Source organism: Rhea americana, unplaced genomic scaffold (genome assembly GCF_003343005.1).
Source record: "Rhea americana isolate MKP2758 unplaced genomic scaffold, rheAme1 scaffold_64, whole genome shotgun sequence".
NCBI lineage: Eukaryota > Metazoa > Chordata > Aves > Rheiformes > Rheidae > Rhea > Rhea americana.
The window spans coordinates 3,190,222-3,212,475 of NW_028186801.1; the positions used below are offsets into that span (position 1 = coordinate 3,190,222).

Below are 22,254 nucleotides of genomic sequence, written 5' to 3' on the forward strand. Positions count from 1 at the left end.
GACAGATGACCTGCTAAAACTGATTATTAAAAACAGCTACATGCTTTTTTCCTAGAATTTCCTCTTGATGATCTCTATATTGTAGAGTTATATTTATTTCTTAAGAATTTAATGCATTTCTTACTAAAAACAATATTATTTCTTAATTTTTGTGCATATCATAGTAAGAATATGGACTTCTCATACCATACAATGCTTTTATATCAGAGCAGTATTTCTCTGTTTGTTACCACTGGTGCCTTTGTAAATAAGCGGTCTGAAATGCATATTCAGTAAAGACACCTGTAGTCCTACGCATTATTTAAAATACAAACATTATGCACAGAGCACCATTACCTAGCATTTTACAAAGTGAACATTAGGTAATTACATAGATGTTTACAATGTGCAGATCCAACTAAAAATACGTTTATTGTTCAGACTCTTGTTTAAATTTGAAGATACGYTTAGAACCCCAGATCTACTCTGTCAAGACTACATCATGAGGAAGTTCATCTCACAGGCAACAGTCTATCCGATGCAAAACTAAGCCTCTGAATCCATCTTTTTTTTATTTTTTATTCTCTACAATTCTTCTTCCTTACACATATGCATAGAAACTGCAAAGCAGGAGACTCCCAGGGTGCCTCCTTGCCTACTAATCTGCCTCTGACATCCAAGATTTTCCCTGAGTGGTTACAGTTAATTTAAAACTGACTGACTGTGTGAAGAGTGTGAAGGGGTCCTTCCAATTTGCACTGCCTTGCATTTAGCTGTATGGAATATCCCATGCCATGCTTATAAGCCATCATCTCACACAATTAATTGCCCCTAGAAACTTTATAATCTTCCTCTAGATCTAATGTTCGTAACCTGTTGCACATAACCTGTGAAACCTGCATTCTCCTCAGGAATCCTTCACCTTTCCCAGACCTTAACTAAGTACAGATTAACAAATGGATTAACAGGATTCCCTTCCACTCCTCCTCTCCTGCTCTGCTGCCGCAGGGCTGGCAACTCTGACGCTCCCAGCTCAGTGCTACAGTTTCTTCCCTGAGCTGCCAGACTCAGTCAGCTGGGCTGCTGAGCAGGGGTACTGGCCCCAGGGGGAGCTTAGAGCAGCAGAAGAGCTGCAGTCTGTCACTGAGGGAAGGTCTCCTTCCCAGGTATTGCCCAGCTCATTATCCTATCTCCATCACTCCACCATACGATGCAAAGAGAACGAGCTCTCACGTCCCATGTAATTAYGGTCCCTTCAGGCACGTGGGAAGAGCCTCTGCCCTACCTTAATCTGTAGTTGTCCCCTTGTCTTTACCGAAAATTGACTATTTAAACCCCTTGACTTTCACTATATCAACGTATTTTGATCCATGGCAGTATCTGACAGTCAAAGGCTACTTTSTATGAAGTACTCATGCTTGTTAAATACTCATTGAACATTCAATACATTAAATAATCTTGTTCCTTTTTAGCCACTCTTCTATAGACCTAATAAGAACTGCAACACATAAGTGAAGCATTGCTCACCAACAGAAGCTGCACTGGGTCTATTCACATTGTGCAGTGGGAGTTAAACCTTCATATCTTGTATCTGTCTTCACCTTTACACTCTATCACCCTTAAGCTGCCTATCTGCTTGTGGAAAGCCTAAAAAAAGCGCTATTTTAAATGTATTATACATGAGTGGACACCAGGTAGCTGTCCCACCCACATGGGGCTCCCAAAATACTGTGCGGTAGCCACATCCCTTTTCCTTAGACCTGACCTCTACTATGCACATTGCCAGCACAGGTCAGCAGAGGCCCAGCAAAGCTGAAGAAATCAGTGCACCGRTGGGAAAATTCAACTTACTATTTAGCTTGTGACTAGAGAGGTATAAACAAGAGCAAGTATCTGAGCTTGTTCACAGTTCACCAGCAGGTTTATAACTTATTGTTTCAATTAATTCACCTGGTACTGAAATAAGGTTTAATAGACATGTATTCCATAATAGAATTTATGCCTAGAAAAGCTGGTCTTATTTCCAGCCCATCATGATATTGCTGTCTTTACCTAGACGGTCAAGAGAGTCAGACTTGARGGAGGACCCACACAATTCTCACTCAGTTCTGCAAACTCCATTTCCTGCTACTTAAAGTTAGGCTCATCTTGCACTCAAGCATCCAGTAATTCACATGAATCAGCAGCCCRCAAACCCAGTTTTCTTTTGGCTTAGTAAAATGACTCTCCAGGCTAACCTAACTTGAATTTTTATTTCCATGTATTAAAATAAGATCTTTCCATTTTGCTATAGTCATGAGTTACCAAGTCATATGATAAATTCCCTCTATAAACCTTGTATTWCTCCTCCTGCTTTAATATTCACAACACTTCTGCAATCCCTAATCAGTCTCAAAGGACTAATTAGCAAGATTAACMCATTTTCACTAATTTAAGATAGAAGCTAAGTAAAGCAGGGAAGAACATTTATTTTTTGGTTCACTTATTCCATAWAGCTGATTTTCATTGCGGTGCTTCATTAACATCTCTTTCCCTTTAACATCTAGCACTAGCAAATCCCTGATTCTCCAGGTTCACTTTTCTCAGTGTTTTTTTTTCTCACTCCCTCTTCCCCTACTAAGGTCTCTTTATGTTCAACCAAAGCAGAACGTCTACTGCTATAGAACATCGGGAATTCATACCGGAAACACCAATCAGGGATTTTTCTACTCAAATTCTGACAATACTAATTCTTTGTATGCCAATTTCTTCATTATTGCTTTAAGGAACTAACATTTTTTTAACACTGGAAAAATGAAAAGGAGAAACATATCAAACCTCAGYTAATGATGAGGCACTTACCTAGGATGTGAGAAAACAGAGGTTGAAGAGAGTGCTGTAAATTTGGTCTCCRAGGGAAGTAGTCTTTATGACATAAAATTTTTAGCTATACTGGGGTGAAACACTCTCAACATTTCCTGCCAAAGCTGCTCTTTTTTGTATAAATGAGTAAATAGCCATTAGACCAGAGAAGAGTTSAGTCCGATAAGACTACAGTGTGGTGCCAGGACACGCAAATTAATTCTGAATTCATCATCATGAGTGGCAGAAACAGTTCAGCTGAAGAAGCACACAGTCCTCCATGAGCTAGTTTACCTTTACTCTGTGCAGCTTAGACTGAACTCCAGGTTGATGAAGGTGAAGGACTCCCTGGGCTGCCTCCACAGAGCAGACAGACAGASACCAACTGCCCAGCAGATACGGCACTCCAGTGCAGTTAAGATAACTAGTTCTAACTTCAGTAGACCTGAAGAGTAAGAATGAGATGCTGCCACATCTAGGTAACTCCTATAGTTACTGGCCTATCAGCTGTTTTGTGGTCCCTGACCAGAAAAGCATTTAAAGCATCTTGATTTCACTCTTCTGATAAAAAGGGGAAAAGTTCAAAATCTTTTAAATGTTTGAAAGCATTCAGTGGGACAAGAGGGTATTCTCTAAGCAGCCTTACCGAAGTACAAGATTTGGCCACCAAATAACTCCTCTTTTGGTTTCTTTGGTTTTTGTAATTTGCCTGCCAAAATGGTTGTTGATTCTCCAAAATCTGAAGTAGCAAAGGAATTTTTACTTCCTTTTGTTGTATCTGTTTTTTCTGTRAATATACAGTATTACTCTAAGTGATTTTGTGACAAGAGGTTTCTACCTAGCTCCTGGGGGGTAATCTCTGTGGCAGAAGACCAGCAACTGCTTAGTGAACCAGCAGCATGATCTTTCCAGTAGTTAGGCAGCTTAGTGGGGGAAAAGGGAAGAAGATCTTTTCAACAACTCAGCAGCCGTGAAACATATGGCACTACTGTTGCTGTAATGGGTAAATGGATTACAATCTGAGTTTACTGAAGGAGCTCTAGAAGTGCACACTGTCTGCCCTCATCCACAGGTATCTGCTTGACATTTTATACTACAGAAAAAGCTAGTCAAGAAGAACTAACTCAATCAGTTGAAAACAAAAAAAAMCAAACAAACAAAAAATTGTCTCTGGGCATTTTTCAAATACAAGTGAATTTAGGACTTACCCAGTCAGCATTGGGAGCAAACTGCAGAGCCTAGGAAGTTTCTCGAACAACCACCAACCCGCCCCCAACAGGCAGAAACTGTGTGCTGGATGAATGTCAGCAGCACCCAGCTAAACAAATGCCATCACGGGGCAAAAGAAAGGGGAGCCTATGCTAGCACTTAGTAATCCATTAGATTGGTAATAGTTTAATGATATGAACAGATAACAGTAAAGGAAGGAAAAAAAATCAGAATAATACGGTCACAATGCACAGTTCATCTTCCCGCCCCCCAGCCTTCCACAGCCCATGTATTAGCTTCATAATAAAGAACAAAAAAACAGAACCAAATAACCTTTAAAAAACTGGTTTTGAGTTGCTTCCTGCCAAGACGTGCCTTTTATGAAAGGTAAAAAAAAAGTTGTCTTTTATATTTTTTAAACAACATARGTAGAAATCTCAAACAAGAAAAATGAAAAACCTGAAATAGTACAGCAAGATTGAAAAGAACATGAAATTAGTGTGTTTTTTCCTTTGAGAATAAAAGCTTAGACCTGTTACAAATAAAATTAAGAGTATGACTAGAGTTAGTTGAATGCTTATGTGACAAGAAAATTACAACACAGTAGATATTTGCAAGCAGCTCAGAAAGTTTTCTAACTTCCATGGATGGTAACAAATTGGAAATACTGGCTTGGTCTGGAAAGATAAAATTCAATGAGAAAGTATGTGCRTTATATTTGTGCTCAGACATCAGCACCAGTAACTACAGAGAAATCCACTGACTAAATTCCAAGAAGTTTAGAGCTGTATTGGCAAAATTAATAAAAGGTATTTTGCAACATACAGTGTATTAATAAAATGAAAAGAAAATAATAATTCCCTTCTGTACTGAGTYTGTCTAACTACAGCTTTCCTAGTTTTAGATCAAATCCTGGAATCCTATGAATTCTTTCTTAAAGTCAGTGACACTTCTCATTAAAGAATGAACAAAAATCAAATTAGAATTTCAGCCTGAAAGTTGAGATCTGAAAGTCTACTAGGTCTGTGGAAACTACCTCGGTGTGGGAAAAAAAAGAAAAAACAACAAAAAAAAAAACCCATAGATTTATATATGCCATGGGGACAGTTAATTCTCCCAGGCCCTTTGGAATTAAAAATCTTTAAACCACAATTGTTCTTTGATACAAACTCAAGGATTTTTCACAAAACACCACATTTCCAGACTCTTTCAGGGAGCACAGCACACCCTAACGCTAAAGAAATTCCTTTAGTCATGGTCCATATTGAGGTTAGGACTGTATGGATCATCTGCTCTCTCCAGTAACCCAAAGTCATCCCAGTAGTAAAATTAGTAGTAGTAAGTCATCTTTGTCATAGATTCAAGTCCTCTTCTTTATCTTGTGTGGCCTGTACAGCAGTTTTTCTTCCCTTCTCCCTTGTTTCTCTGTATTATGTATGTCACATATGTAGTATCCYGTGCAACAGCATGTTGTTGCTCCTACCCCAAGAAGCTCATCCTTAGTCAATAGGCAGTTTCTCRGGCTCTAGACATCCTCAGGACTAGACTCACATCCCAGTCTAACTTTGGCAGGTAGAAATTTAATAATTGTGACAAATGTGAGGTTAGTGACAAATGTGAAGCACTCTGTGCACAACACTTCTTCTGTGTGCCTTTCCAGATATGTACAACAGCTCTCCTCACAATAGGCACAATTTTCTTTGCCTCAAGAAGCAAGTAACAGTTTGGTGTTCTGTGACCAGATTCTAGTCCATGTAGTGATACTGGATATGTATGATTCTGTGGTATATCAATTTGTCATTAAGAAACTGTGTTTTGCATTTGCAAAACAGTTTAAGTTTAATGAGCTATGAAAAAAGTGCTTAAAGGTAGCACTTACCTTCCAAACTCTTTACTTGCCTGTATCTGTATTGAATTTGTAAGAGGACTGCAAGCATCAAGTTTGTCAATTATAGTCTACACTACACTGGTCAAAGCTTAAAGGTTCATTTTGTCTACTGCAAAACTTCATCCTACAGAATTAAACACAGCATAAATTCTAGCTAGTCACCAGCACAGGGAAAAATTATAACAGTACTTACTATTTATAGCTCATGGCAACATCCACAAAGTATTTTCTTCTCTGTCGATAGACATTGTCTTTAAATCCCTTAAGCAAGAAAGAAGAGATTAATTTATAATAAAGACAGAAAACTAACTGTGAGAACTATAAAATAAATCATTAAAGTGCTTATTTAGTGCCTAATTATATTGTATTCTGATTAACATCATCTACTGGACTGTAAGACAAAATAAGTTAGTGCTTTTTTCCACCACGGGAATATTTTCAAGACTGGCTTAGCACAGGTAGTCAGTCATCCAAAAATGCTGAAAAACAGACATTTTTTTCTTGCCATTCATCTCACTCAGATTTTCCTTGACCTGAATGGAGAACTACATGCAGTCAACAAAGCAGAATAACTGACTTATCCTTAATACATTTTTCATTACTAGAAAAATCAAGTGCCCATAGTTCAGGAACATCTCATTTTGAAGATGTTACTTTGGCAGTTGCCATCTTAACGAACACATCAGGGACTGAACCATCAGCTTCTGGCAGTAACTATGCACATTGCTCCAACTCGAGTTACAGAGGCAAGGCTCTACCTCATGGGCTGAAGCAGGCTCAYATCCTTTGTATATTAAGTACAAAGGAGCTGTATAATATACACACACCAGTCACAGCCATGTCAGCTATTCAAAACTGAAAGAAGATCTCTTCTATACCTATAAGAGATTTAGACACCAGGTTTGGGGCTGCAAAAGAGGTATCTATTTTCAAGACAGGACTGCCAACCTCCTGAAGATGAAAAAGGATAGACAGTTAAGTAAGTTCYGCACTTAATAACCCAGAAAGTGCACTTAAGTTTCCCTTAGTCACAAATGGAAAGAAAACACATTTTCCTCTTACAACTCACAYGCACAAACACAAACTACTGCACACTGCTGGGAGTGAAAAGATAATGGCTTTTGATTCAAAACGTTTGCATAAACTTTATCAAATTCTGAGAGGTATTGTAACTGCCCTATAACAAAAGTTGTGCTGCTGGGGCAGACTAAAGGAGAATATAAAAAGGACTGCAGAAAATCTTCAAGYTTCCACTCTCTAACAGGGCAGCAGACAACTTTATAACAACAACCTTCGGATATTAAATGACCTTTTTCCTTCCTTTGCCATCTGGTTATGGACTTGCTGTCCATACCTATAAAGAGATCAGCTGCTTCATAATCCACAGTTTCCTCAAACATTTGCTTTATCTGACCCTGCATTTTTGTGGTCTGCTTTCAATGAAGCATAGCACTTCCCCTGTGAAACACTAGAGAATAGACCAGAACGACAATGACAAATTACAATGAATGCTACCTACATATAAAAGCTTTYTGACAGGCAAAAAGTTCCTGAAATTTGGGGAGGTCTCCCTGTCTGCTTAATACCTTTTGACRTAAGTACTGAATTACTTAGCTGCAAACCATTCACTAGACCAAAAGGGATGGGACACAGCACAGGTGATTTAAAAGTCTGTCATATGTAATGAAATTGAGTCTAGTACCATTAACCAGTATAGAGTGAGATAGAAGCTAAGGTGGTGCTATGCTGGTTTTATAATAAGATAATTCTTTGGCCCTCTGGTATTTATACACAACCACTAAGAACAGAGCATGYGCCAGAACTGGGCTCTGGAAAGCCAATCACAGGTTTTTTTTAGTTTTTCCTTATCTTCAATATCTAGTATGCTGCATAGGATAACAAATGGCGTGTAAATTATGTTTATAAGAGGTCCCCAAAGTGTAAAATACATATTCACATAATGCAAATGTCTTTTTTCATTGTCTGTAAAATTGAAAGCAGATTTTCAGCAGAGCACTCAAGTATTTAATGAAGGCACCAAATCAGAACACAAAACACTATCAAATTGCCTGTTACAATCATCAACTCAAGGCTAAAATGAGTTGCTATTARGACTGAAATGCCATTGTTTGAACCAAATTACTGTTAATAGCTGAGGGTAATCAACAGTTTTCCTTTCTGAAAAAGCGCTAGGTAAATCCTAGTTTGTCATCAAGACGTACACGTCAGAAATCAGAATCCAGGCATATGCTCCCCTATCTGTAGGCCCACACTGTGGGAAGGGCTCACATAGCCTAGAGATGGCTGGGAACGAAGCACAGCACCTATGCTTTCCAGGGCCAATACGGCAGACGGATTTGAGAGGGACAGGGAAGTGGGGCTCTCAGGAGATATCACGATGGYCAGCATAAGATGTCAGTTTGCCTGTGTGTGCACAAGTGAGTGCCTATGCATGAGCCCTTGCCATGGCAGCTGCAGAAGCTGTGGAGTGGCAAGGACAGAAAGCAACAGTTTGGCTGCTATTTCTGCACTGCACAGAGCCCTAAACATAGGAGTACTTGCCACTCCTCAGCCAAGGGAGTCACCAGGAAAGAGTCTGCATAGGCATTGTCATAGCATGGTACAACATGGATGCATCACTGCAGAGTCCCTTATACTGAAATGATCTTCCTGGAGTCAGTTACAATCTCTTCAGGGCCACTTTTCACTGTCTTGGACAATACCAAAAAGAAAAAAAAAGTAACAAAAACAGAGGAGACTACAGCCTACAGCTGCAGTTCAATCTTTTTCTATTACTAGATAGTCCTGTTGTCAGGCATCTTAGTTCACTGCTSACTACTTTCTTTTGGAAGTTTCCTACACTAATAGTTTAGCCCAACTTCTTTATCTTGGAGTAGGAGTGAATACAATTAGTTATCATCAGTAATTTTCAGCCAAGGGGTCCAAAAGTGGAAACTTCAATTTGTAAGAAGCAAAAATTTTCTAACACAAATTCTTGCAATCATCWGCCATCTCAGGATTCAAAGGTTAGGCATTAACAGAGATAAGCCAAGTGAAAGCAAGAAAGAATCTTCTTTTTTTCTGCCTTTTGCATTGAGTACATCAGCACTACTATGGTATGTGGCTTGTATGAAATGCAGACTTGCGKCCTGTCACTGAAGTCAGGAAACAATGTGAAATATCTTGCCATCTGCTGCATTCATGCAGAGACAGGAACATATCACAGCGCTTTATTTTGTGATTTTCTCCCAAGTGCTCAGAAAGTCTTCCCTCACTTTTTCTTCTCTGACACTTATATTGATATCAGTTCTTATCTCTACTYGTGACAGAACCTAAGGCTACATTGATCTAAATTCTTCAGTCTGAAACCAGCAAATTAAAAACAAATAAGTGAAAGCAGCACAAAAAGGAACAAAGTTGCTTAAGAATAGGTTTTGCAGAGGATCTCCATTTTTGTGCGCCATTACAGAAAAAAAAAAGAATTCACTGAAAACATTARAGAACTTTAAAAGTTTGCATCTTCTGAAAACAATGTACTCAAAAAAATACTCAAAATCACTAGTCAACAGACTTATTGACTGATTAAATAATCTGAACAGATTATCTACTATCTACAATATAGTTTTATGTTACACTTACAGGGTGATCTGCATCCAGTTCAGATCCATACATCAAAACCCTCTGTGAGCATTTATCTAATTCAGATATCTTCCGGGGGAACCAAGGCACACAGTCGAGATCTGCAGAAGACAGAATGTGAGTTGAATGTACCGGAGAATACCTGATATACCTACACACAACRTTTGCCAGTGTCTAAACTGAGTGATATAAAAGCAGCCTTGCCTTCCTCATCAGTCCAGATGTTTTCTGGTGGATTAAGAGATACGATGTTAGTTTGAAACTTGAGCAGCTGGATTAGTTCATTGAATTCTTTCTTACTGCAGTCACAGTCCACAAAAATTTCTACCTCTGAGTTCCTTCGCTTGGATTTTCTTGATTCAATATGAACCATACTCACATGTTTCTCCTGTGGAAAGATGAAACAATGGATGAAATCTAGACATTTCATCTAGAACAGTAATACTGATGGCATGTTCCTCAAGAAAGTTTTCCCTAGTTATTAAAATAAGTTTTCAGTAAAAGTACTTGTATATACCTACTCAGTTAGTGTTGTTTAATAAATATTAAAGACAAAAAAATCCTATATACTGGATATAAAAATAACTTTCTTCATTAAGTAAATCTAAAAGCATTAACTGATGATTTAATTTTATTTGCCAAAGCAAAAGACAACATTATATTCTAATCATTAAAGATAAAAAATTGCTTTGCTATATATATGAAACAGTTTTATTAGGAAATGCACATGATCATAATGTAARTTTCAGTTAAATTTAATGTGTTTAAGTAAATAGACACTATTAAAAACGTATTACTTTAGTATCTTTTGCAAACACTTGAGGGAGAAAATATTTCTGTGAGAATAATTATATTTCAGTCCTCATCTACCTTTCACTAATTCTGAATGACCAGAAGTGCTAATAGTAATAAAATGAATATCTAGTTTAATTTATTATATTTACCCCATCAGAACTAAGTTACACAAAAAACATGGATGTGAAAATAGTTTTATCATGAAAACTTTCCTATGGAGTATCTCTCCCATCACAACTACTGGTCTCTTTTTAAGAGTGTCATACAAGAGACAACCATAGTGTGTTAAAGCTAACCTGATCTAGTGTTGTAAGCTCTGCTTTAAACAGTAGGTTGGATTAGATGATTGTTTTCAACCAACATTTCTACTGATTCTTTGATCTAACCTTTTCTCATCCCAGCCACAAATCTTCTGTTACTTTTGACAATTTATCCCTCCACCTACTCAGCAATGCCAATAAAATCTTTTCTGACTTCCCAAATGGGGAGAAGCCTAYGCTTCTATTTCCACTTGCCTGTCATACTTTGTATAAACATCTGTTCCAGTTGAAAGTCCCTCTGGCACAGCCAACTCTGCTTTCACACATCTGGATCTAGGTAGTACACAGTTCTTTCACTGGCTGCCTCCATAAGGTATGTATATGGTAAATAATCTTAGCTAACCCATATACATAACAAATTCCCTACRTTGCCCCCAAAGTGGGGGAAAACCCTCCACTTTGTACAAGCTATTTGTAGAATAGCAGATTAAAAAAAYAAGCAGAATCATTTTGATGACCTACTCCTGAACAACGTAGGCCAAGCATGCCCCTACAAGTTCTGTGCCAGCGAAGAGCTAATGATCTTTACATTCTTCTGGAAAGCAGGAAAAGTGGGTTTGATCTCCCACAGAYTGAGTACAGTATAAAAATCTGCTCTCTCCTTCACAGCACTCAAACTGCTARGTTTATATATGAATGAAGGTGATAGTTCTGCAATATCCTCCAGCCACATTTAAAAGACTAGAGTGAATTATGCACTTGTTCCCAAAAAGGGAGGGTTGATATGTAAGGCCAGAAKTTCAAGGGTGAATCCATTTGGGTATTTAAGCCAGAGATGCAGTTAGACACTTAACCCTTGGAGAGAAGCAGCACTGCAAACATGCCTCTTTCTGCAATTCCTATCAGCTCATTTAGGCTTCCCCCTGTTTCTGTCAAACACACTAGTTCTTGGCAATTTTCCTCCGGACAGTCTAAGGGGTGACCCTTTTCCATGGCTAGGTATCCGTATCAGCCTTCGGATGTGGAGCCCTGCACCAACTCATGGAAGTAGGAATGGTAACAGCCAGCGCCTCTACCCTTCAGGTGTTTGGCATTACAGGTAGAACCCAAACCACCTCCTAACTTTCTCCTTACTATGCTGCACAGACTGAAAGTCTAAGACTTTCATCATATTACATACTTTAATTGTCCTTAGGCATGCCTCTCAGCTCTCTCCAATTTATTAGTAAGATCCTCCAGTTCACATTCAATGATTGTTGAGTGCATATCTGACTGCATTTATAGGAATTACTATCTTTCACCCCAACAGTATATCCAATGGCACAAAAAGTCCCCTTCCCTGCAACTAATAGCAGATAACCAGTCTACAGCACTAGCAGCCTGACTGAAAACTACCAACTGCACAGGGACCTACRTGCAAGTAACACTTCACAATTTATRTTCTAGTTAAACAYATAAAACTCMGACCCAGCAAAGCATTTACAGATGTGTTTAACTTTATGATCAAGTACTGTCTTTGGGCAAGGCTGCCATCATGATCTGATTCTGAGCATCTAACTTTGATATTCTGAAATGCTCTTTGAAAATGCCTCCTCCAACTGTGGTTGTACAGAGAACTTCAGCTCTGATTTAAGGTGTTGAGAATCACASTTTGGAAAACTAAACTGAACAGTACGAACATCAACACCACTGTTAAATTTGATTCCAGAGAACTCCTCCTGAAACCAAAAAGCTCTGTTAAGTGGTCCATAACATTGGAATTTACAGTCTACAGAAATGAATAAAAATAATTGCACTCCATTCATTTGATCAAGATCCATTACTTTAGACCAGCAAACCATCTGATCTCAGTCTCCTCCCTCAGTCCAGTCAGTGTAATAATTTGTAAGGTTTACCTGGAAGAGTCGGAGAGCTTTCACCAATCCACCAACTTCATTCTTCAAGGAAAACACCACAGCTGTCTTTCCACCTTCAGAAATAGATTCACTTTTCCCATTTCCCTTATTCCCTTTCTTTTCCTCATTTTTCCCAGAATTCGATCTATTTAGCTACAAGTAGACAAAAAAAAAAGCATTATTTCAGATGTGAATGTGCATTCCTCAAAATAAAGTCACTTTACACAAGGTGATTTTTGTCAGTAAATAGCTGAACAGAACTCTTTCAGACTTTAAAAGGTAGTTCATTTACTTCAAATCAGTATCATAGGCCAAATGAAGCTGTTAGATGCCAAATGAAGCTGTTAGAGGTGGTTGTGTCAGAGATCAATCCATTAAAAAAGCACAAGGAAATACAATATGAATGTATGGGACATAAAYATAATGACATTATTAATGCTATGGTATTATTAGGAATAAACTTGGACTGAATGGAGATGGCCTGAATTACTGCAAAATCACTAAYTGAAGTAGTGCTATTCTCATTTATATTGGCCAATTTACAATGATTTATATTGGTCTATATTTTTGTATTATTTATTAAATTTAAAACATTAACTGTAGCACAATAGAGAACATAAACTTTATGWTGCCATGCAATGTCATTTTTTTCTGAGGAAATAAAACCTCTGTTGCTTATACAAATTAGGACAGAAATAAAAGCTTACATTTCATCTCCCTTAGGAGATGAGCTGGCTGATGAACTCAAAAAATCCCCCAAAAAACGAACAAAAAACCCACCCATCTCTGGCAAATCCTACAACCATCTCTCAATTTGGGGTATGCAGACTTTGCTTTATGCCAAATTTCAGGTCGTATTTTCCAAAAAAAAAAAGTATGCATTTTTATCAGCTTAAGTCTTGATCTGGCAACACCGACCAAGATTATTCTCCTCCCTCCCTCCCCCCCAAAAAAGGTGATATTTTCCAATACTCAGGTTGAGAGTCCTAGAGAAGGAAAATCTCYAGTGAGGCTACTAGGGGTTTTAGGGGGGGGAGGAAATACAAGGGCGCTAAAAAAAAAATTTTTGAAAATAAAAATCAAGAATCACATACAACCGCTTCACATGGATTAAGCTGTTCTTCAGCAAGCTGTAAAGGAATAAAGGGGAAAAAAAACCCACCAAGAACAGGCCGAGTTTTCAACCCCCACACCACGTCTCAAAACACCTGAGGAAAGCCAAGTCAAATCTCATAGGCTCATAGAAGTAAATCTGGAGTAAAWCTCTAGGCTCGTTTTTCCGTCAGGGACAGCGGTGCCAAGGCAGGTTATCCCACCCGYATGATGTCTGGGGGCCTGGGACAATTCACGTCAGCACGGTGCCTCCCAGCACTTCCAGAAGAGATTGTAGAAGATCTCACCAAGTACTCCATCACTTTGCAAAAAAATAAGTCTTTACCCTGATTCCTTTTCAAAATGGATCATCTCAGACTGTTTTAAACACGTGTCTGCGGATGGGCGTATGAAGCGTGTCRAGCGCTTTTGGTCATTAGTAAGCTTACGTGACTGTGCTTGGGAGGAGGTTTGCTTAGGGATGGGTTCGGGGAAGGCGGCTTCCGTTAGCTTTAACTTCAGTAATGCGTGGGATTTAGTAAGTTTGCGCACAGCTCAAGGCGGCAACCTCCACACGAAGCGAGCTCTCAGAGCAGCTGCGACAGCGGTGGTTTTTCACGGCGCGCTGCTCTCCGGAAGCCGCGCGGCGGCGACGGAGCCGCTGACGGGGCGCCCGAGCGCCTCGACGCTCGCCGACTCCGGCGGCGAAGGCGCTGCCGCGCCGCTTCCCCACTCCCGTCTGTCCCGCGGCGCCTCGAGCGACGGCCGAGAGCCGCTCGCCGGCCAGCGAGAACTGGAGCGGCTGTTAGGAGCCCCGCAGCGGTATCGCAGGCATTCAAAGGTTATCTCGGCTAGTGCGCTCTGCGATCAAGTAACGATTACCAGGTGGACTTTCCTAGCGATAACGGATTACCTGGAGCGCGCACCTGCGCCCGGGAGAGCTCAGTGAAGTAACTCAAACCACGCGGCTCGGCGCCCGGCTGYGCCCCCGCCCGAAAAACTCGGCGCGGGGCCGAAACCGGCGCGACCCGGCCGCCGGGAGGCAGCGGGGAGGGCAGGAGGCGATGTCCTCGTAACGGGGCCGCCTTTGGGGGCACTTTCGGGGCAGGGGCGCCGCTGTCCCGCCTCGTCCCGCCCCACGGCCGCGGAGCCGCCGCAGCGAGGCATCCACCCAACCCCACCCCCCGCCGACTTACGGCGAGGCCGCGGTGCTCCTCAGGCGGCGCCGAGTCCAGCGAGAAGCCCCTGCGCGCCCAGTACTTGCTGGCGAACATCATCATGGCAGGCTGCATGGGGGCGGGCGGGCAGACAGGCGGCGGGGCCGGGCAGCGCTCTGCCAGCGCCGCCGGCTCCTTTTATACGCCCCGGCGGGGACTGATGGAAACATGATTAGCGGGGGCGGGGTGGTGGGGGGGATCGTCTGGGGCTGACGAGAGCTGCGGTCACCGCTTACCTCAGCCGCCATCTGCGGGCCGGGCCTTACCCCCCCCCCGCCACACACACCCACACCTTGGTGGGCAGCGCGACGACGCCATTGCCCGGCGGCAGCCGAGGGCTTTGGGCGCCCAACGCGGCGCCCCGCACCGAGACCGGGGCCGCGGTCATGCAGAAACTCGCCTTCTGTTTTGTGAAGAGTTCTTCTGTGAAGAACGTGGAAGTATTAAGGGATAGGGAACACGCCTTGTACCGAAAACTTGATGGAGCTCATCCATTAAAGGGTGCTAGTACTCCACTGAAAGAGGCTCCTTAATTAGCAAAAGCTCTTTAATCAGCACTGCCTGCGATAGATGAGGGCCAGGCTGTAGTCTTAATACACTTCTAACCAACAACATCAGTAAAGCAATTAATCTTCTATGAATGCAAAACAGACCGTAGGGGTCTTTCCTATTTGTATAGGACAACTTCACTTGTGATCACAAGAGTCATGTCCCTGAAGTAAAGATTTTTTTTTTTTTTAAAAAAATCCTACTAGCACAAARACAGACAAGCTTATTACTTATTTTCAGACTATTAAAAGCTTGGAAATCTTAAGTGAGCAGAAGGTGGTTGCTCAGACAACAGTTTGACTGCAGTGTTAAGGTAGTGTCTTTCTCAAAAATCTGCTTGTGAAATTATTTTAGGATTTCTTAATTTCTTTCATACTACCAAACCCATTACCATACTACCATACTACCATTTTTCACTTACTGTCGTCACTTTCTATTATTTTCTTCCCTGCTTCTCACAGTTTCCGAGGCAATTTTTTTTTATTCCTATAACAAAAACCCTTTGAATAAGTAAGTTACTTCATATAGTATAGAACTGAACAGTACAATTGAATTGGTAGCATTGTTGCACTACGTTTCATTCAAATGCGCATATGTTTTTCTGTTCCAAGACACGAAACAGGGAAACAGGCACTGCTTCCCCTTCCAAATCACCAGTGATGCTTTCTCTGCAGCCTCCCTGGACAGGAACAACCCAGCTGAGTTTGGTAGCTGACATCAAAGCCTTAACTGGTGCACCTATAGATCACGTAGTCTGAGAGGAAACTTAATATCAGATCAACTGAAGCTAGAATGCTGAGCATGGAGCTGCACAAGGCAAATAGCAGGACATAGCACTCATAGTCCTAAATCTCACGTCATATGTCTGACTCTGAACTGCAGATCACCTTCACTCATAACTTCAATGCCTCTAGCCTTTCTAGATTCAGCATCTTATAATCAGTAATGACATCTGCCTCATCACAGAGTTCTTCAAGAGATCAACACAGAAGCACAGTGAAAGATTTTGGATTGTTTCATAACTCCCATTAACAGCGTTAAGAAATGTTAATCATTTATCACAACTAGCAAAAAACAAAAGCCTATAGTCTAAACCTGTCCTTGTCCATCAGGTGATTTCTTTTTTTAAGATGGAAAGTTTGGACTGGTTCATAGCCACCTCAGAATTTTTGGGAGGCCTGAAGCAAGTCTTTTTGATCTCACTTTTCCAGAGTTTCCCCATGTGTAAAAAGGGATAACGATTCTTTCTTCTGCTTGACAATAAGATTCTACTGTCTGTTAGTTCTTCTACCTGTTCCTATAATGCAAGTCAATCATTTTTGTAATGCTAAACACAAAGTTTTACTTCATTTTTACAGTCAAGGGAAAGCAGTTTACATGCATTAGTTAACTCTCGTATCTTATCAAGAGATACCCTCTGTCATGTTTGTTTTAATAATGAAAAGGCAAGTCATGTTCTTTGAAGTTTGATACTCTTGCCTATGCCTGAAATACCTATGTACAGTTCCCCGAGTTGTACAATTTATGTAAGCAAGATTGCTTAGCACTAAATATTCCAGTGACTAAAACAAGCCTGTCTGAGCAGATTTTTCTTATGTCGGCATGATGATAGTGCATGATTTTATCTGCTGTTAGACATTGATTTGTGTGATGTCCCAGCCAAAGAACTAAAGATGACCGGTAGCCTTGCCATCTATCACATCTGTTTGGTAACTAGAGTGCGACAAAGGTTTTCCATCTCTCCTAACCTTTTCAAGATGGCTCATGAATTCAGAACAGATAAAGATACAATATGACAGTGTATGCTATCAAATGAGCAGGGAAGACTCAAATAATTCAGCTGTTTTAACAATCCTGTCTGCCCATAAATCCCACAACAAGGCTGCCTCTCCCTGGGGAGAAATTTGTTCTTTTGTAGCTTGTTTTGTATGTGGGCTTTTCCATATCAAGGCCGGATTGAAGAACATACATTTATGTAAACAATATTTATTGCTTGGTCTAAGTATGTAATAACAGAGTTGGTATATTACCCTGGAAATATTGCTAAACTATAGATTTTCTCTGGAGCTCAGAATTATTTCTCTTTCTGTTTGCAGTACCATGTATGTAACATACAAATAAACACTTAAAATCTGTAGTCAAAAATTTGAAGTTATTTCACTTTGAAAGATACAGTCAATGTTGAGACTAAGAAATAAAAGCAAGTTTATCTGTGTGTGCTAGAAAGATGCATTTATTTATAAAAGGCATCTTGTTACCTATAATCAGAAACAAAATAACTCTAAGATCATCTTATTTACACATTTATACATTTTTCTCCTCCCCTTACCATGAGAGAACAGAGTCATAGTTGTCTGAATGCCTAAACTGTCCACTTTTTAAGCTTAATAAATGTAGAATTCAACAGGAACTTTAAAACTGAAGCTTAGCAGTCAGATGCTTTCAATGTTTCAGATATTTTCCCCCTTAGAGATACTGGTCTGTCCATTTCAGCATAATTTTCCTTAAAACCAGTATCTGCAGTAAATCCCATATTTTGATAACATGTGCTAGTGACCTTAAGTCCTTTCATTTGGTTTTAACATGAGGATGAAATTGATAGTGCAGAGTAACTAGTGTACACAATCTGAATTTACGTCTGCTCTCCCAGATCACTACTAAGTCTTTGTATACAGACTTGTTATAGCAAGAAGGTGAAATTTCAAGTCAGATTTTGTCAGAAAGAGGAAGCTATGATAAAGTATGGAAAAAACAAAGGTGGAATTCAGAAGGACCTAAAATGAAAATAACAATGTTATTCAATATAAAGCCAAAAAGTGCAAGGAGAACAGGTATCTTTATTATTAATGCAARGTATGTTCACACATGCAGGAAACAGAAGTCCTAATGCATAACTAAATCAAAATTTATTTGGTAAACAAGGACTTTGTGAAATAATTCACAAATAGACCAACAGACATGGTTTCTTCAACAAGGAAAGGCAGACAATCTTTTCCCAGATTGCCGTGGATGCACATGTGAACTCTGAAGTCCATTTCTCTGAGACAGGTCTGCTGAAAAAACTGCAATGAGAACATGGATTCATAGATTTTTCAGTCATAAAGATATGGGAAGCAGATTTTCAAGCAGCCAGCAAAATCATCCAGAGTTCTAAAAGCAGAGAGAGAGATTTAATCAACCAACAGCTATTGGGAAAGGAATCCCAAACAACAGACTGCCTAGGCAATACTTTGTATACACCAGTGATAGATTTTTGAAAGGGCCTTTGGAAAAAAGAAAGGGATGGCTCTTATAGATTTGACCTGAGACAACAGAGAGGAACTGGTCAAAGATGATCTGAAAAAGGAGGTAGGCTGAGTAAGATTGAATGTAAAATTGACCATGACTGAATTCATGGTCTTCAGCAAAAGAAGGGTCAGAGAAGAAAATAGAACTTGACAGATTTTGGAAAAAGAGGCTTCAATAAATTCAGAGTTATTACAGCCTTCAAGGGAAGGAAACCTCGCTCAGAAAGAAATGCGGCAGTTGCTTAAAGAAAAATTTTAAATCTCATCTATGAACTACTCCCCTATAGATGCTAGGAAGTGTGGTCTCCTAATAGGCTTTTATTAGTATCATAAATTAGTAGTCTGTCATTACCTTCAATCCAAAAAAGCAGTTTACAGGAGATGAGCTACTAAGTACAAAATATAACATGAAGAGAGACAAAAATTTGAACTTTTGTGTCACAGCCTAAGTAATTAGTATAGCGCATTAAAGGAAAACCTTCCTAGAAATACAGCAATAAACAAAGAATAATCAAGGTAAGTGTTAGACTACTACTGAACAGGAGGAAAGTACTGGACAGAAAAACCTATATGGCCTAAATATTTGATTTTTTTACATTTTTTTTTTTTTGCTAAAAGAATCAACTGTGACCAGAGTTTTATCATACTTAATAGCAAGGATGAGAAGCAAGATCTCAGCATTTAATAAGATAAGTCAATGCTGGAGAATTAAGTAAGAGAATTGAAGTAAGTCAGATCTTTTCAAATGACTTGGCAGATCAACCAAGCTCGCAGACTAGGCTTATTAAATCTCTACTATCAACAATTATTAAAAACTCAGAGGATGGACACGTGACAGAAGACTAGGAAAAGGCTAAAGTGCTGTCCATCTTCAAGAAGATATTGGAAGGAAGAAGAGCTGAAGAAGTACAGATCAGTCTTTTTTTTTTTTTKWGARAAMAYAGTACAGATAAATCATTTGTTAAGGATGTAGAAGATAACAGATGATTAAACAGGCAAGATGGATTTGTCAAGAACAAATGGAGTCAAGCAAATCTCATTTCCTCTTATGACAGACCAAGGCAAAACAATACATGTCATGCATCTTGATGGTGGCATTTGGCATGGTGTCTCATAATGTTTCCTTATCTGTGTTGTGAGAAGAGTCCAGGTGAAATTAATAGATTGGGCAAAGAGGTGGATTCAGCATTAAAGGGAAGGGCATACAAAACTGGACATCCACAGGTACTATTCAGTAATAGCCTAAATGACAGAATAGAGGCCACCCTTGAATTTTTGGACTATCTACCTCAGAGATGCTCTGAGGGTTACAAAACTCAAATTGGTCTTTGGAAGAGGGGAAAAAAATGCTACTCAAAGATGACCAATTACTGCACAATTACAAGAGAAGGCAGAGTCAAGTTTTATATCACAGAAATCAGAAGTTACAGGAGATAGCTAGTTAAATGTGATCATTCAGTCTGCCAAGAAAGAAGAAAAAACATTTGAAATTTCTGCATAACAACCTGCCAGGCTGAAGTTATCCTTCACTTCTCTTCAACCCAGAGATGACTGCACCCAGGCTGCTCTGTCCAGTTTACATCTCAACATTACAAAAATATACGGACCATCTTTTGTCTAGAGAACATCAATGGGAAAGCTAAGGAAGGTGGCCTGTATGGGGAAAAAAAAAAAAAAAAAAAAAAAGCTATCCTAATTAAGCTTGTTTGGCCTCAGCAAAAGTCACACAAGGAAAAAACTAATGAGGTACACAAAAGATTGCTGGAGGGGAGAGGGGGAGAAAACAAAATAAGACGATGTTTTTCATGTCAGCAGTGGAGAGAAAAAGTTCTCTGCTTAAAAAAACAAGAAGTATTCATGTCTAGACATCATCAAATGCCTTTCAATGGTAAGAACCTTGAGGCTGTGGAATAGTTGCTTGTGGAGGTTGTGGACTCCACTCACTGCTACAGTCTAGGGGCTGACCTTCTGGAGAGCAGCTCTGCAGAGAAGGACCTGGGAGTGCTGGTGGATGACAGGTTGACCATGAGCCAGCAATGTGCCCTTGTGGCCAAGAAAGCCAATGGTCTCCTGGAGTGCCTTAGGAAGAGTTTTGCCAGCAGGTCAAGGGAGATGATCCTGCCCCTCTACTCAGCCCTGGTGAGGCCTCATCTCGAGTGCTGCATCCAGTTCTGGGCTCCCCAGGACAAGAGAGACCTGGAGCTACTGGAGAGAGTCCAGCATAGGGCTACGAGGATGATCAGAGGGCTGGAGCATCTGCCCTATGGGGAACGGCTGCGAGAGCTGGGCCTGGTTAGCCTTGAGAAGAGAAAACTGGGGGGATCTTATCAATGTGTACAAGTGGTGTCAGGGGGATGGGAACAAACTTTTCAGTTGTCCCATGTGACAGGACAAGAGGCAATGGGCACAAACTGAACCACAGGAAGTTCCGCCTGAATATGGGGAGGAATTTCTTCTCTGTGCGAGTGCGAGAACCTGGACCAGGTTGCCCAGAGAGGTTATGGAGTCTCCTTCTCCAGAGATATTCAAAACGCACCTGCATGAGATCCTAACATGCTCTAGATGACCCTGCTTGAGCAGGAGTGGGGTGGACTAGATGGTCTCCAGAAGTCCCTTCCAACCTCAACTATTCTGTGATTCCTAAAAGCCTTTAAAAACAGATCAAATATCTAGCAGAAGTGAGATCTGCATTGCAAACGTAGAGAGTCCATCTATATTTATTTTCCTAAGTTTGAGAAGTGTCTTCCAGTATTACAAACCTATGATTTTAACAAGGTTTCTGTATGTATACACTCAAGAATATGCAAACCACATGCAGAACATATACGGCATAGGTATTAATTTAAAAAGGAGACAACTGCCTTATGCTGCAGGTTTACTATTGGTTTAAACTGGCATAAACCAGCACTTACAGTAAAAAACACTGTCCCTTCCATCCTCCCATTTTTACTTATACAGTGTCTCCTCTTCTGTACTGATACAAGTGTTAGTTGAAGAGCATGGTGAAAATATGAGGTATAATCAATTGGCTTAAAAAAAAAAAGGCTCTGAAAGGTATCAATTCCTTTATGTAGTTCATTATACACCTGCATTAAGTGATTACACCAGCTTAAAAGAGGTAGTGGCACCGGGTGTAGTGGTACTGTTTTCCTGCTTGAGGAATTCTCATGTCCTTGAGCCCAAATATCTGTATTTGAAAGACTTCCTTGGTCTCCTGTCGTACTTACCTTAACAGTAACACCAGAATAGCGTGTGACCAAGGCCCATGGGAGCACGCACTCATGGAACCTAAAGAACAGCCAGACCAATTCGCATACCACAGGTATTTCCATAAAGTATCTGGTGTTTCATCTCACTGAGTTAAAACAATCAATCAAACAACTGAATGCAAGCTACCTGTACGTAATATAACCATTTTTATATCAGGCCTAAACGGACACTAAAAAAAAAAAAAAAAATCTCATCTTCAATAGGAAAGATTATTTCTAGCATGAGATCAGACACCAAGAACAGCTGTTAYCACACACGAGTCAAGTGACCAGCCACTTCCTGAGCTGCTAGCCTGTGGAGAACTTTAAATTCTCTACAATGGGATCTGCAGAC

The 22,254-nt window shown here is 40.1% G+C and overlaps 1 protein-coding gene across 1 annotated transcript in view; it reads right to left on the reverse strand.

Annotated features, from left to right (window-relative positions):
• The window catches only part of TPH2 (tryptophan hydroxylase 2), a 51,266-nt gene extending 36,376 nt beyond the window's left edge, over positions 1 to 14,890 (reverse strand). The window contains exons 1-5 of the mRNA XM_085320571.1: positions 14,795 to 14,890; positions 12,507 to 12,659; positions 9,761 to 9,944; positions 9,557 to 9,657; positions 6,111 to 6,178 (exon numbers count right to left, since the gene is read on the reverse strand). Of these exons, the coding sequence (XP_085176697.1) occupies positions 6,111 to 6,178; positions 9,557 to 9,657; positions 9,761 to 9,944; positions 12,507 to 12,659; positions 14,795 to 14,890 (602 nt within the window). The remainder of the gene's footprint in view (positions 1 to 6,110; positions 6,179 to 9,556; positions 9,658 to 9,760; positions 9,945 to 12,506; positions 12,660 to 14,794) is intronic.
• Positions 14,891 to 22,254: the final 7,364 nt, after the last annotated feature.